The sequence below is a fragment of the Helianthus annuus genome, chromosome 13, assembly GCF_002127325.2.
Source record: "Helianthus annuus cultivar XRQ/B chromosome 13, HanXRQr2.0-SUNRISE, whole genome shotgun sequence".
In the NCBI taxonomy this organism is placed as follows: domain Eukaryota; kingdom Viridiplantae; phylum Streptophyta; class Magnoliopsida; order Asterales; family Asteraceae; genus Helianthus; species Helianthus annuus.
In genome coordinates, this window is record NC_035445.2 from 15,809,911 (window position 1) to 15,825,796 (window position 15,886).

General features: G+C 34.5%; 2 protein-coding genes across 5 annotated transcripts; both read right to left on the minus strand.

Annotated features, from left to right (window-relative positions):
• Positions 1 to 2,713: 2,713 nt before the first annotated feature.
• Positions 2,714 to 5,269, minus strand: LOC110897527. 4 transcript variants are annotated; one of them, XM_022144281.2, is made up of 6 exons: positions 5,031 to 5,269; positions 4,860 to 4,911; positions 4,349 to 4,426; positions 4,177 to 4,254; positions 3,911 to 3,956; positions 2,714 to 2,978 (listed from the first exon to the last, which is right to left on the minus strand). In XM_022144281.2, the coding sequence occupies exons 1-6, from the start codon at positions 5,125 to 5,127 to the stop codon at positions 2,931 to 2,933; spliced, it is 399 nt and encodes a 132-aa protein (XP_021999973.1). In that variant the 5' UTR covers positions 5,128 to 5,269; the 3' UTR covers positions 2,714 to 2,930. The 4 variants fall into 4 exon arrangements, 1 of the variants encoding a protein (XP_021999973.1); XR_004876022.1 differs by lacking the exon at positions 4,860 to 4,911 and having other exon boundaries at positions 5,031 to 5,268; XR_004876020.1 differs by lacking the exon at positions 5,031 to 5,269 and having other exon boundaries at positions 4,574 to 4,901.
• Positions 5,270 to 9,614: 4,345 nt separating this feature from the next.
• On the minus strand, positions 9,615 to 12,892 carry LOC110897528 (ras-related protein RABB1c). The gene is made up of 6 exons (XM_022144282.2): positions 12,657 to 12,892; positions 11,331 to 11,470; positions 11,168 to 11,250; positions 10,346 to 10,550; positions 10,214 to 10,282; positions 9,615 to 9,854 (listed from the first exon to the last, which is right to left on the minus strand). Exons 1-6 carry the CDS (start codon positions 12,700 to 12,702, stop codon positions 9,762 to 9,764), a joined length of 636 nt encoding a protein of 211 aa, XP_021999974.1. The 5' UTR covers positions 12,703 to 12,892; the 3' UTR covers positions 9,615 to 9,761.
• Positions 12,893 to 15,886: the final 2,994 nt, after the last annotated feature.

The window sequence follows — 15,886 nt, forward strand, 5'->3', positions numbered from 1 at the left end:
AAAGCTACTTTTCTGGCAGGTTTGCAGCTGCCGAACAAACCGGTCGAGACTGATCAAACTCCTATTCCAAGTGAAGAGAAGAAGAAAGTCAGAATTACAAAGTTCTTCGACGCTAGTGTGAATGCTAGAGAATGGTGGTTAACAAAAGGAAGATGCGAAAGAAGAGAGCTGGGAGAAGAGCAAAGACAGAATAAGAGAAAGAGGTAGACTTTTGAAGACCGAACGTGACTACGGCTACATCCAAGGGGGAGTTTATGAGTACATATGTCAGTAGCCTATGTCCACGTGTCGTGTCTAGTTTGTAATGTATAGATTATGTAGTATATCGTAACGAAAGGTTGGTTTTGTATGTAAAAACTTTCACACGAAAGAGTCTTTCGTGCGAAAGGGAATTCAATGGCTTTTGTGTGATAGAGTCCTCTCGTCCCAGGCATTTCGTGCCACAGGCAATTGCCTATAAATAAGGGATGAGCTTCTCTCATTTGTAACTTTTGGCTCTAGAGGGGAAACTCTACCAAAATTGATTCTCAGTTCAGTACTTCAAATCTTTTAATAGAATCAAGGTTTAAATGGTATATTCTTGTGTGTGTCAACTTCATACATGGATTCCGCACATGATATGAAGATTATCTTATCGCTCGGGGCATTCGGAGACCCGAAATGGTCCTCACAGTTTTACAATTCAATTGACTCTACATACTCCCCCTCAGTTGATCACATAAACCAATCAGTACATACAAGAGAAAAAGGTGAAGTGTGTGATAATAATCACTAACATGTGTGATCTATTTATACTAAGTACGAAAGCTCTGTTCAGTGATTGGCTGACATCACCTTGATATTGACATTTAACATTCCTAACAGAAAAGATTCCACAGATGTTACAAACATCTATGCAAATCCTAACATTTGTTTTCACTAGTCTAAACACCGATACAAGATAAATACTGTTACTTTGGGAAAACACTGTCTAAGCTATCCTCTGTTGCAGTTGTCCAAACATCTGTTTGGCTATACGGATGTTTGGTCTTCTTCATCAGACCTTTGACTTCATCAGTGTTTTGGGCTTCAACAGCCTTTAGCTTTTAACAGATATTGTATCCTCTTGAATAGCAGTTCCAAGTTTTGATCAGATGTTTGCTTTGTTCTTGAACAAATGTTCTGAATAGGTGTTCAAGATTCACTATCTTTGGGAAGAGACTGGTTCGATCTTTTGCTTATTTCTTGATTAGTGGATCATGCTTTGGCTTTTGGACATCATATGTTCTTTTACAGGTCCAACAAATGGCGGCAACACCTCCCGAAAGACCTCTGTCAGCAAAGTACCAAGCTTTGAAGCCCAATCTTCAGTTCATCTCCATCCAAACTCTTCATGGGAAATTCCAACATATTATGAGTCCAAACACCCAAATAATCATCATCACACAACCCTTGACCAATACACATACTCTTATCCAGGATATTAAACCAATTACAACAAATAGAAGATACGGTCAAAACCTTATACATTCTGTATGTGTAAATGCCTAGTGAAGGAGGCTAGCAACAACCGACTGCAACTTATACAGAACATTATGAAAAATTAAAAAAAACATACTTTGATGTATATCTTATCTTTTAGGTAAAGGGTTTTTATCAACTGAGGCAAAACTATTGGATTACTTTAATCCTTGTCGTCTGTGGGACTTGAACCCAAGACCTCTCCCTTCTCAAACCTAGTGTTTAAATCGAGACTAATAACAAAATCAGAAACTAACAAACCAAAAAACATTTCAAGATTAAGCAAATTAAACAATACTAACCACCTTTGTAAACTCAATTATAAGCATGTTGCCCGGAAGAATGAAACCTTGAAATGCTGCAATCACTGCGCTATCATCAATAAAACTAGTTTAATACCCGTCCGGTGGACGGGTTACACTAACAGCGTAACAAACAAAGATATCTGTATTGAGGGTGTTTAGTATTGTTTCTCTTTTTCTTCTTTTCTCCATCTTTTTTGAAAAAGTCACAACCCTCTAACTTTTCCTTTTCTTCTTTTCAAACACAAATTAACTTTTAAGAAGTCTAAAAGTTAAAAGAGCTCAAAATAAGCAATCTCAAACATCCACATTAAGTGGACACAAATCTAAACAACATTACAAACAAAAGCACAATTCTTTAGTTTATAATTCTTTAAAAGGAACCGAACGTGAATAGTGTACAACCACAAAACAATATAAATATAAAAGGAAACGAACGTGAATAGTGTACAACCACAAAACAATATAAAATAAAACTGATAGAATGGTAAAACATGAAATGGTGTCATTTTAATGAAAAAGTAAACGTTAAGCAACATTGGGGGAAGATGTAATAACATTCACACATGGTTGGTTTTTTTCAGCTTTTATATCGTCCTCTTTAAGCTCAAAAGTGGCCTCTTTTCGACCTGTTGACGTTTTTATATGACAACAGTCCAACCAATTAAAACACTTTAACATAACCACAAACAAATAAATTTAGAAAGTCAAGAGGATAAATGTTAAGTAATACATAAAATATTTAAGTTGGATGAAAATATTAGCGGTAGCCAAGAATTTCTCAAAGGGAAAAGTAGCAAGTATGAAAGAGTCAGTATGGCGGTTTGTCATCACTCATATTTTCAGTTTTCAAAAAATGCGCTAAATCCATCTAAAGATCTGGGAGTTTCTCGAGAAGATTAGCAGGTTAGTAGTCTGAAAATAAATGTCATATATAATGAAAAAAAAATAAAAAGCATTACCAAGTTAAACATTACACTCTTTTTTGCTCTGATGCAACAATGGCTAACATGCATTTGAAATGAAATTATATTATATCATCATTCAAAGCATGATGTGCAGATGCAGCAGCAGAAGCATCCGACATAAAGAGGGTGGTGGCATAAGGCAAGAGAATGGCCAAAGCACTCAGCACTTATTGACGCTCTGACCGGGCTGCCTGCATAACAAACATATCTGCAAACACATCCACAACTGTAAGTTCCCAAAATGTCATAAAAGGTCAATAATCCCATATTAAAGAAATAGTAGATCAGGAGGAAGAGGCAAGTTGAGAAGGAATAAAGGAGGAAGGTGGGTTACTACAGATGTGATTATGGTCAAGATGTAGGGATGACAAAAATACCCGAGCCTGACGGGTATTGGGCCGGGTATGAGATTAGTTTTTAAAATTTTTACGGGTATGGGTCGGGTATGGGATTAGGTGATACCCGACCCGATTACCCGTAACCACATACCCGTTTACCCGAACTATATACCCGATCACATACCCGGTTTCTTTTAATATATATTTCTATTTTTCATTAACCATTGTCTATTAGGGATTTATTTTAATATGTTTATAATGTGAAAAAAATAAATTTTCTTCTAGTATATATGCATTTGATAATAGTATTTATATTTTGTATGTTGTGAAATATATACATGTAAGTGTATAAGTATTATAAAGTTATTATTAATTTATGATAAAACTTATATATATGTAATGTACATTTTTAATTTATAATAGCTGTTGTATAAATAAAATAATATGAAATTACGATAGTAAAAGAAATGTATTTAGAAATTCCAACATATATCTTTTAACAAACTAATAGGTATACCCGATACCCGACGGGTAATTACCCGACAAATACCCGATGGGTATTGGGTCGGGTATGAAACGCGATTTTATTAGCGGGTATGAGTATGGGATTACCAATACCCGACCCGGACCCGACCCATTACCATCCCTATCAAGATGGGAATGAATGAACCAAGCCTGAGTTCTGTGTTACCATATAATATTATACAATGAAATATTGAAAACACATAAAAGTAGTCTTCTAGACAATATTGAAAACACATAAAAGTAATCCTCTAAACAATATACTTGATAGACAGCTAACCTTTAGTACTTTTGCAAGTGAAGTCATGCCTAGTTGATCCATCCAACTGCCCATCAACATAAAAAAGGAGAGTATAAGAAATAAGGCGAAGGAAATGAATGCTTTACTATTACGTGGTGAAAAAAAACAGCCACTTATGTCTCAATGTGTGTCCATTAAAGGGAACCCAACAGACATATGACCATTTCATCTCTCAAACGAATGAAACATCATATATTACTCCAACATCATATGAAAGCACAAACATTATAACTTACAAAACTCACTCAAGTTGAATATTTGTTACAATGACCCTGAAATGTTTTGCAATAGCATAACAAATTCTGAAGAAAAGCCCCGAGTAACTGCAAATCCATGTACCATTATAATTATATATGATATCAAAACAATTAGGATAAAATATTGGCCTAATCCAAGAGTATAAGTGTTTGGACTCACCAATGCATTTGCCCATTGGCACAATAACATCCAAACCACCAGCTACCGCATGCACAAGGCCGTATGCCAGCTTTCCACCTGTTTAAATGCAATTCTTAGTAAAAAATACATCAGCAAGAATGCAATATGACTGCAATTGAGTTCATATACAATTATGCAGTAACAGATTGACCAATTGGTATCAAAAAAGATATTTGAAGACAAAATATTAAATGAAAATGTGACCTTAAAGGAACGACGGAGGAGGAACTGGGTAGTCATCCCCTTGAAAGTAATCCGAAATGTATTCAAATGCATAAAACCTTCTATAATTTATAAAAAAAGTTAACATTATAGCTGTAATTAAAATAATGCAATCTTGTACATCTATGATCATACCCAACTGCTAATTATTTATAAAATTCATAAAAAAGGAGAAACTTTTTTTGCGGAATTGGCCTGATCCAACCTGTTTTGACTCATACAACAGAAAAAAGAAGTGATTTGAGCTGAACCAACTATGGTAAGTTACCCAAGAGGGATCGAACTCGAGATGTGGGTGAGTTCCGTAGAGAGGTGTACCGCTAAGCCATTCAAAAAAAATAAAAATAAATAAATAAATAAATAACAGGTGAATACATTCACAAACACAAAATAATTATACATCTGAATGTGGTGAAAAGACATAATAGTATCAACTTACCAGCGGGAGAACTCTTACATTGCACCTTTGTAGCCTGTTTAATTTCCAAGAACAAAATTAGAAGGACCTTACATTGAATTTTACTTAGGCATTTCATCAAACAGGTTGTATTGGTAAACCAAAATCAAAATACTCCAAAAGTCCAAGTTCAGGATCCCCCTGCTCATCATTTCTCCTCAAACCCTATAACCAACCTATCAATAATCTCATTTTCAGCCAGATTTCAAAACATTTAAAGAAGAAGTCCAATTTCAGTTCTATGAGAGAGTTTTTTTAAGTTTACTTTTTCGTTAAGAAGCAGAGTTCTCTCACCTCTTAAACCATTCATACCACCACCATAGAATCTATCCATCACAGAGAGATTAGATTCTATATTTAAGTCGTCGTGATGATAAACCAAATAAAAATTGACAAAGCCATAATCGAAAAAATTGAAGAGAGAGTTCGACTGTTACTTGGTCATGTGAAATAGAACAAATCACATTGCAGGAGTCGTCGAAGCGAGGGCAGTGGTTGTTCGATTAGGGTTCGATTGTTGCGTTGCAACTATAAGAATTGCACTGATCTTTGTTTTTGGAAGTGCTTATGTCATCGCTAGAGAGAGAGAGGAGAGAAGAAGAAGAAGAAGAAGAAGGGGTTCCAGGGTTTGTAAGTCTGTGCGTAACAACAACGGTGGAATATGGGGAGCGGGGTTGTTACTAGTTTCAGGCGAAGTAGTAGGGGAGTGGGGAGTTTCTAGAGAAACCAATGAAACTTATCAATAGGGGAAGGATGAAGACGTGGGTTGAAGATGTAGACGTGGGTTGAAGGTAGAAGAAACTGTTGTGAACTGCCACAATAGCAGTTAAAAAATGAGTTTAAATGGTTGAGATTTCATCTTAGCATGATCCAATGATGGATATTTATTTTGATGGTGGTTAGACTTAATGGGAACCATAGATATATATAATTGTGGAACGCTTAGCTCCAACTAGGCTAAAATGTCATACTCTAGAGCTCCCCAAACTCCCTAAACTGATTACTCAATGCAATATCGGTTAAGGTATGCTATAAATTCCTTATCCACATATGGGGTTGAGATCCTGTACAAACAGTGCTAACTGTAAGAACCGTAAGAACAGATCTGAGCCATTGATAGTTTAAATTAAGGGTTGATATTGATTACAAATAAAACCCCTATAATTAATAATTAATACTATCAAGTTAGGGTATTTTAGTCATTTAGTCATTTCCCATAAAATACTAATTCCATCAAGTTTTTTAAACTAAAATAACTTTTATATATTTCATTAATTTTGAAAAAAAATTATACCATAAAATCAAGTATTTTTTTATCTTTAATATGAGTACCATATTGCTATACTTTTTTTTATTTAGAAAAATGACTTTTAAAAAAGTTACAAAAAAATGTTTTATAATTGTGCTAGTTACGTAGTTGGAATGTGCTAATATGAAAATGTATTGTGTTAATTTTAAATCTATACGTATGTTCTTATTTTATTATGTAATTCTTATATGTTGTTATTTTTTTTTCCTTTTGTGTTGTTATTGGGAGCCTATTTATAAATAAATTTGTTTTCTACTAGTTATGTAATAGTATGTGTTATTTACAAAATTAAAACAAAAATATGAAATTGTGCTAGTATGTAACAGTATGTGTTGTTTATAAAATTAAAAAAAAATGAAATTGTGCTAATTATGTACTAATTATGAAATTGTGCTAGTATGTGTTTATAAAATTAAAAAAAAAATTGTGCTAGTATGTAACAGTATGTGTTGTTTATAAAATAAAAAAAAATGAAATTGTGCTAGTATAGAACAATATGTGTTGTTTATAAAACTAAAAAAATTGAAATTGTGCTAGTTATGTAATAGTATATGTTGTTATTTTTTCCTTTTGTGTTGTTATTGTGAGCCTATTTAGAAATAAATTCGTTGGAATGTCGTATTTTTATTGTGCTAATGTTGTTTTGTTGGTGTTACCGTCGGATGCCCAGACGGTGGTGTTAAGAGAGTGCTAATGTCGTTATTTGATTGTGCTAATGTCGTTTTTTGATTGTGCTAATGTCGTTATTTGATTGTGCTAATGTCGTTTTTTGATTGTGCTAATGTCGTTGATAATGGAAGTTCCTTTTTTGATTGAAACGAGAATGCTGATAATGTGGATGGTCTTACGTTATGCTAATGTCGTTTTTTGATTGTGCTAAGGTCGATGATAATGGAAGTTCCTTTTTTATTGAAACGAGAGTGCTAATAATGGAAGTTCCTTTTTTGATTGTGCTAATGTCGTTTATGTTGGTGTGCTTATGTTTTTTGTATTGGTGGTTCCTGCAGGTTGGTTTGATCTGAATATGTTACAAAAATTCAAATTTTGGTTTAAATTAATCTGCATGGATTTAGGGATACTTTGATAATTAATTTTAATTAGTTATAAATAAATAGGGTCAAAATGTCTAAATTACCCCTAAACTAATTTTTAATTGAATAACACTTGTCATTTATGTATTGGTTCTTATGGTTCTTACAAACATAAGAGTTTGTATTTGATCCCATGCCTCCACATATGTCTTGAAGGAGGTGCACTACTACAACCATGATGACTTTTCTCTTCCGATCTCAAAGGATAGTCCCTCCTCGGTCTGTCACGCCCCTCTTAAACTCTAAATAGCATTTTTTTTTTCATATTATTAATATTGATTTATACATAATATTTTGAAAAACGAGATCGAGATAGCATTTTAACGTAATTAAAGAACTTCCGTACTATTACTCCTTTTATACTCCAAATACCAAAAACAACTTTATGAACATTCAAATCTTATATTTATATCATCTGTAAAGCCAAAAATGAAGCGTTTAGTTTCTATTTCAAGAAAAAAACACACACACATGCACAAATCATTTGATTTTTTTAACATCGCAACTCCATACATCAATTGTTACTTCATAACCCTAGAAACATGTCACTGCCAATACAAATCAAATATTGTGAAAACTTCATATGAATTAGATCAGGTCACACTAAACACACGAAACGTCATCATTAACCCTAAAACAAAGAACAATAACAAGAAGTATCAACAAGAAATTAAGAACTAACAATGATGAAACAGTGGTTAACCAGGGGAGGTTAATTCACTGGTCTCGTCAAGTAGGGTTAATCCCTTCTTTCCGAGGATCGGTGGCTGGATCGTCCGCTGGTTGATCTCCTGCACAAGGAAACAAACCGTGACTCGTAACAAGGAGGATGGGGTAGGGGGTGCTCCTTGTTACTACTCTCCGGCGTGAGAATCAGTAATTTGCTTGTGAAGCAAAGTGTGTGATAGTAGTAGTGAGGGAGTTGTGAAGAGATACCTCAAACTTGGTTTGGGATGGGTATTTATAGCCGAGGAGTGAATATCGTTTTCAAATTCAGTGATTACGAAATTATACTACGGGATTGACGCCTTTACTGTTAGGGTAAGAACATTGACACACGGAGAACAAGCTAAATTAGAGAAGAAGAATTAGCTGATGAAGAAAGATACGATGATACGTCCATATATATAAATCCATGCAATAACATCATTGACCACTACTATATAAATTTACTATCACCCCCTAAACAAGAAACAATAATAATAAAATTGACACTTACCCCCTACATATGGGGTTGACTAATCTAAGGGTGACGAGTTTAATAGTGATGGAGGTGAGATGAAAGGTTGCTTCAGAAAAGGGTTTTACGAAAGGTACTCTTTAAACATAAGCTATTACTCGTTGTAGGGCCTGGGGCCTCCACTATTTTGGGGCCCTAAATTTTAAACCCCTCTTATTTATATATGTAAGTTATGCACTGCTAAGTGCTGATACACCCGTTTCTTGGAAATCTTTATTTCTTACTTTCTTAAGTCTCAACCTTTACAGTATGATTATGCATTCATGTTATATTTTTGTCAATTTCTTATAAATTTATGATTAACTAATTATCTATTTGTTATTGTTTAAACTGATTATGTATCTTGTTTAGTTTATTTATATGAATAGCCTAAATCATGGTTTGAAAAATTACAATATTGTTAGTTGATTTGTGTGAATGATTAGAATGAATTGATATAGTTCGTTCCCAAGCCCAAATCAAGAAAAAGGGTTTAAAGTATAATGAAATTTCAAAAGAAAACTCGGATTTTAGTTTCGTCTTGGCCTCCAAATTGGTTAAGCCGACCCTATAGGTTAGAGACATGTCTATAATTCCATGTAACAAACTAATATCATGCCACCAAACACTCAAACGGAGTGAACTACAAATACAAAGAAGAATTACTTGTATTTCTCAAAGTTAAAGTAAAGTTAAAGTACGAAATATATACGGTATTTATAGATTAAGAAAAGCAGCCATCACCACTTTGGTGGGGTGGCAGAGGCTTTGTGCCTCTTGGAGAGAGACAAGGGGTCAATTCCTGACATGGGGTAAATTGTTATTGTTCTAATTTAGAAGTAGTGATTATGTAGCCTTTGCCGTTCAAAAAAAAAGCAACTTGTCTACCTTATATAGTAATATTTAATTTATATTTTCTAACAAATAAAGATAACAATAGCAACAAAAAAAGACAATAATCACAATGATCATAATCACTGAAAGAAGCATTAAATTAAGAATCTACATGTGTTTAAAAAAAAAGACAAATATGAGCGACGACATGGTCAGAAGAAGACAAGAATGGATCAAGTGATGAAGTTGGTCGTTTCTTTTTAACTGCAACAGGCTCCTCCTTGAGCAGGAGCCCCGTCTCTTCCACCTGACGGCCCGGCAGTGCCACCGTACCCGACTTTAATCCCATAAGACTGCCATAACCCAAAAACAGTAGGGATGGAGAATACTTTAGCACAAGTTAAACTGGAATGTGTTGGATTGACCCGCAAACACTTTTCATATACTTCTAAAAAAGAAATAGGTAGTATGTTAACTGTGACTAGAAGAAAACTATTGTTACAATGGTAATCCAATTTTTTTGATAAAACAATTTAGGAGGGTGTGTGTAGTAAAAATAGACTTGGGCCAACATTTAACCGTCTGACCTATTCTTTTAACTAAATTTCTTTACTTGTTTGGGGTAAAGCACAACCCAAATCAACCTGCTAAAAAATAAACGGGTGGTAATTGTTGCGTCTAATTAAAAAAAAGGAACAAAATGAAAACATGCCTCGTTAGATACGTCAAAAACTCCATCTTGAATCTTCTTATAAATTGTTCCCGCTGTGTTTATAAATGCCTGAAAAGGGAGATTATCAGAAATCGTAAAATAGTAATTATTATACAAGATATAAGAAATTACCTCCTCGACATTCTGTGCGGTTTTGGCAGAGGCTTCCATAAATACGAGACCATTTTCCTTGGCAAACTGTTCCCCTTCTTCAGTGCTAACAGCCCGTCGGTGTGCAAGATCACACTTGTTACCAATAAGCATAACAGTCATATTAGCGTTTGCATGCTGCCTAGCATCCTCCAACCAGCTTGCAAGGTGATTGAAAGTTTCCCTCCTGCATTATAACCACGTTAACATTATAGTAAGGCAGTTATAGTAAGCTTTCAAAATAAAAAATGAGATCACTGATTGTAGATATTTAATTGAACTTCAAAAATGAAGTCTAAACTTGAGCCATAAAAAATGTCCATACTTTCTTATTTAGTATGTTATACATATATACATAGAGAGAGGGTCATTCGATACAAAACCACTTTTAAGATTAAGAACCACTTAAACACTTGCATATCGTTTTGACTGTGACCCTTTATAAACACCTGTACCACTTCCGCTTCATAAATCTCACTCTCCCCCCTACCACGTATCACATCCAGATTCCTCTCATACCCTTTTACCCAAACTTCCTTTTTAGTATATGATGCCCAGCCTACACACACACTTAGACTAAGTTAACAAAAGTTTATTTTCAGTGATGTCCTTTTATCCTAGTTTTTTAGAAAAGAAATTAGACGGACTAGAACATCGATCTAGTGCAAAAAATTGGACTTGTGCTTGCTTTACCACCAGAACAATGATCCGGAGACAAAAGGAGTACACAAACCAGAAATGAAATGCATAATAAACGACATGTGAGCAAGAAACTTTTTATCTTGCAATGCAATGGAATCATACCTGGTTATGTCATAAACCAGGAGTGCTCCAGCAGCACCTCTATAGTAAGACCTTGTTATAGATCTAAATGATTCTTGGCCCGCCTGTCATACCAAAAACAAAAAGCACAAAGATGAATAGAAATTTAGAGATTTGTCAGAAGACACGAAAGAAAATAACAAACCGTGTCCCAGATCTGCAGCTTTATTGGTTTGCTGTCTATGGTGATCATTCTGGCACCGAATTCAACACCAATGGTTAAATCATGAACTGGCTGAAAACGCTTGTCTGTGAACTGCAGAAGAAGGCATGATTTTCCAACCCCTGCATATTAAAGCTAGTTGACATCATTTGATATTTTCTCTTCTTTGATATTAACTTTATTACAATTCATGGAAACTTATTTCCATATGTGCTGCAAATGCTACAAACATCCGTTAATTAACAATCGTCCTTAATTGTTTGAATATCTATTGGATCACAAGACAAGCTATCATGTTCATCCCATGCCCACTCTCAGAAATTCAATACTTGGAAATGTAAGTCTTACCTTTCGGTTGACCTAGTTGAAACTACATGTATAGATAGATCAAGTAACTGGATCCCTCCTGTCTCTCTCTCACACACACACACAAAATGACAACTGGGAGAGGACAAATCAAGCACTGAATCATATACACACCATATGGTATATCTTTCTACAATGTCCGACAGGTGTGTGAAAAAAGAAGTAATAAGAGAAGTAAGGCCACTACATACATAGATGAAGAAGTCTTAAATAAATATTTAGTTGTCAATAGAAACTCATTAACCTGATCTATTGTGCTTAGTTGAGTTGAGAAATTAAAGGATACGAGCAATTCCTAAACTTGGTTTTTAAAGGCGCTAGACAGAAGCTTCAAGTATGCAATCCTAGAAGACAAAAAATAAGATGATAAAAAAAGCTTTATGTACAACCTAAAAAACTTTGTGTATGTTAGGTAATCCTGTTAATGTAAATGGTCAATCGGCCCTAGGGTTTTGTTAGGTTCAGGTTCCGGTTCCTTCTCCCACCAAGGTATTGTGTTTTGTTTTGTTTTGTTTTGTTTATTACATCATTCATATGTCAATTGTGATTCTAAATTTTGAGCTCATAACTTGGAGGTAGTCCTACACTTTGGGCTATGCATTATCATGATACCGATTTAAGTCATACACAGACAAGACCAAGTTTCTGCTGAGCTTTCTTTTCATTTCCTAAATCCTTAATGTATGAATAAGCAAGAATATGCTATAATAGGCACATGTGTGGCTCGGATTACTTGTAGAATTTGATCAATATTTGAATTGAATCTACATTCAAGACAGACATAAGCTAGGGCATAGTGTTACAGACAAATATAAAAACAGATATTATAAACAAAACCTATTACAGTCACTGATTGATGAAAATCATAGAAAACACGGCGATACACACATAAATCTGATTGATTATACATATAATTGAAGAAGAAATTTAAAAATGGAATACCGGTATCACCGATGATGATGTACTTGAAAAGGTAAGCGTAGGACATGATTGATTCTTCAGATCTTTTAGAATTTACGAATATTAGTTGTAGTGTATCAGATCAGATCAGTTATGGATGAATCTGAACAATTTATATCATCACAACACATGGGAAAACGTTTGAGATTAACAACAAATGAAATGCTCAACTCGAGTTTGCTTGATTTTGCCAAAGCCCAAACCATGAAGAATCCAAGGCCCAAATACAACAAATGAATTTCAAAATTAAATAATAATAATAATAATAATAATTATTGGTCTATCGTTCGGATTTGAAGGTTTTGTGCTCTCATCTAAAGCTTTTGTGCTCTCACTTTAGATTTGACACTATTTGCTATCAATCACTTCATTTAGGATCTAATAAATTTCTCATAATCACAATATCCTAGTGGATACTATGACAATTTAGGTCTTTTTATCGATGCATACTATGCCGTTTTAAACCAAATATATGCATCCTCTATGTCACACAAGAATCAACTCGTCTATTATTTAACCACATTTTCGGGATCAGAGGTTGTGATTTGATCAATAAAATAATTATAATTCATGATTTATTATATTTAATTGTAGCAGTATTAGTAATCAACCAAATACAGAAATGAATTGTTGAATGGTCATTAATCATTTTTATATCACTGAATCATAAAGGTGTTTACAGACTCTACTCCCTCTCAACACTAAATCTCACAATCGTATCGCACTCATAATCACAGGAAATGACAGACAATAGATCATGATAGACTCGTGATCTATTAATACAAGTACAGAACAACTGATGACCAATGATGACTTCACCTATATAGCGATTTCTAACAATCATATTATTGAATGGTTCTTCTGTCTTGGGCAACAGTTCTTCATTCAACTTTAACAAGCAATTTTGACGAGCTCTTTCATCGTCTTGATTAGTCGTTTCATTGGAGAAAACATATTGTAACACCTATGATTCAAATCTTTATCTCTTGTGAAGGACAATTTATTTTGGATCAATTATTTGGACTTTTGGCATATTAGTTCTTTACAGGTTCAACAATATCCTCTTGAACTGATGATGCCAAACCCGGTTATTCTTTTTAACCTTCGCTTTGTTTCCCTAACGTCATGTATGATTTGTCCTTTGAATTGTAATTCAAAGCTAGAGTGTCATCTTCTTCCCTTTCCAATAGGAGTTCCAGTAAATCCTTTTGATTATCAATTTCAACCCAAGTATTTCATTTCAATAAGCAAGTATTTTTGACCTACCATCTGACCATTCAATTGTGATTGCAAATGTTGCTTTGTTGCTGCTCCACTTTGTAATTGTTGGTCTTGATGGGTTATTTCTTGCAAGCATAATAGTAGATGAAGGATTTGATGAAGATGGTCTTGAAGGTTGCATGGCAGAAGAAGTGTGATGCATCACATCTGCTTCAAGATCAATATCTATGTCATTGTAGATGAATTTCTCATCCTCAACAACTTGTTTGTGATGTTAAGGCTTGCCATGTAACCTCTTGTAACTGTACATATTATTTCGTTACTTATAGTAGCTTTACATGGCAGAAGAAGTGTGATGCATTGCATTCGCTTCAAGATCAATATCTATATCACTGTAGATGAATTTCTCATCCTCAATAACTTGTTTGTGATGTTAAGGCTTGCCATGTAACCTCTTGTAACTATCCATATTCTTTCTTTGCTGGTAGTAGATTTACTTAGTTTTGCAGCAGTTTGAATTGGAACCTTGATTGAGGAGTTATCAATAGGAGGTTCATGTTGCTAGGAAACCTCTTTCTCAAATCCTCAACGTTCTTGTAAGGTTTTACAAATTTAAGTTCTGGCCATCTGTTTATGGCCATCTTCAACTTTATCAACTTGCCTGTTGGTATTACCTTCATCTTCGCAGTTTTCCAACCTGGAGGAGTATTTGTAACTGTTGGATTTTTCGTTAATCTTTGTAAGTCCAAGAATCTTTTTTTTTATTGCTTCCAGTGTTTAACTCTTAATCTGACTTCTATTGAACTCGTATTTTGTAGTAGCTTCAACCATTCATTTCTGATGTTTTGCCTAAGTTTTGGATCTTGAATTAGAACATTTGATAGTTTTTGACATTAGTCATAAAACTTATTTTCCAACTCTTGTCCCTGGGTTTCCATTGACTATTATATTTTGTACTAAAATTTATCAGCAGACTCCTTTGAATTCCTTTGCTTATACTTAAAACATTTGTTAGTGAAGGGGTATGGTCCCAAATGTCGTGCAAGCCATGCACGTGGAGGACCATACCCACAATTAATTCTCAAAACACTCGACTTGTTCCAAGGTTCTTGTGTCGGGTCTACATGCATACATGCAACCATGACAACTAATAAAAAGTACAACCAGTACAAGGCAACAGCCAATCAACATACGCCAAGCTCGGTCACAGGCAATCCCCACGATGATCAATCGTGCAGGGGATAAACAGTACAAAAGGACAATGACACGTAATAATAGAATACGGTACCACACATAACCGAACGTCATAGATACGACACGTATAGAGCATATACTTCATAAAACGACACGTAGCGACAAAATATGGCCCAAAATACGCATCGAAAAGGTAAAACCTAAAATTATGAAATTTTGACCTATACGATGCGTATAGGGGTAAGATCAAAATTTCATAATTTTAGGTTTTGCTTTTTCGATACGTATACGTGTCGTATTTTGTCATTACGTGTCATTTTATGAATAATACCTTCTATACATGTCGTTCCTGTGACGTTCAGTTCTGCGTGGTATCATATTCTATGATTACGTGTAATTTTGTTTGGAATCAACTTGTACTCTAACGTGTCGTGTTGGATGTACACGCGTCGTACGGTATCATTACTTGACATATTTTGTCGTTAAATGTCGTATTATGACGCATATTGCCATATGTTCCATATTCTTGTCCGTACGGGTCATGTCAGTGACGTTCTGTATTGTCACGTTTCTCGTATGTAAGTGTCTTATTAGGGTGTAGATTGTCTATACGTGTTGTGTTGTCGCGTATTATGGCGTGTTATGGCGTATTATGTCTCTACTTGTCGTATTGTTCCGTATTTATGGCGTATTATGTCTGTAGGGTGTCGTATTTTGGCGTATATTTCCTGTTAATTAACGTATTGAATCCATTAAACAAACAAAAAACACTTGAAATACATTATACAAACAAAATA

Bases quoted from the DNA above. Each gene is read 5' to 3' on its own strand.
- LOC110897527 (XM_022144281.2), bottom strand. From the start codon at position 5,127: ATGAAATGCCTAAGTAAAATTCAATGTAAGGTCCTTCTAATTTTGTTC. The intron at 4,255-4,348 runs GTGAGTCCAAAC...ATGGATTTGCAG, and splicing joins GCCAATGGGCAAATGCATTG to TTACTCGGGGCTTTTCTTCA. The intron at 2,979-3,910 runs GTTAGCTGTCTA...ATGTGTTTGCAG, and splicing joins CACTTGCAAAAGTACTAAAG to ATATGTTTGTTATGCAGGCA.
- LOC110897528 (XM_022144282.2), bottom strand. From the start codon at position 12,702: ATGTCCTACGCTTACCTTTTCAAGTACATCATCATCGGTGATACCG. The intron at 11,251-11,330 runs GTTTGTTATTTT...TTGGTATGACAG, and splicing joins AGCTGCAGATCTGGGACACG to GCGGGCCAAGAATCATTTAG. The intron at 9,855-10,213 runs GCATGTTTTCAT...GGGTTATGGCAG, and splicing joins TTTTTGACGTATCTAACGAG to TCTTATGGGATTAAAGTCGG.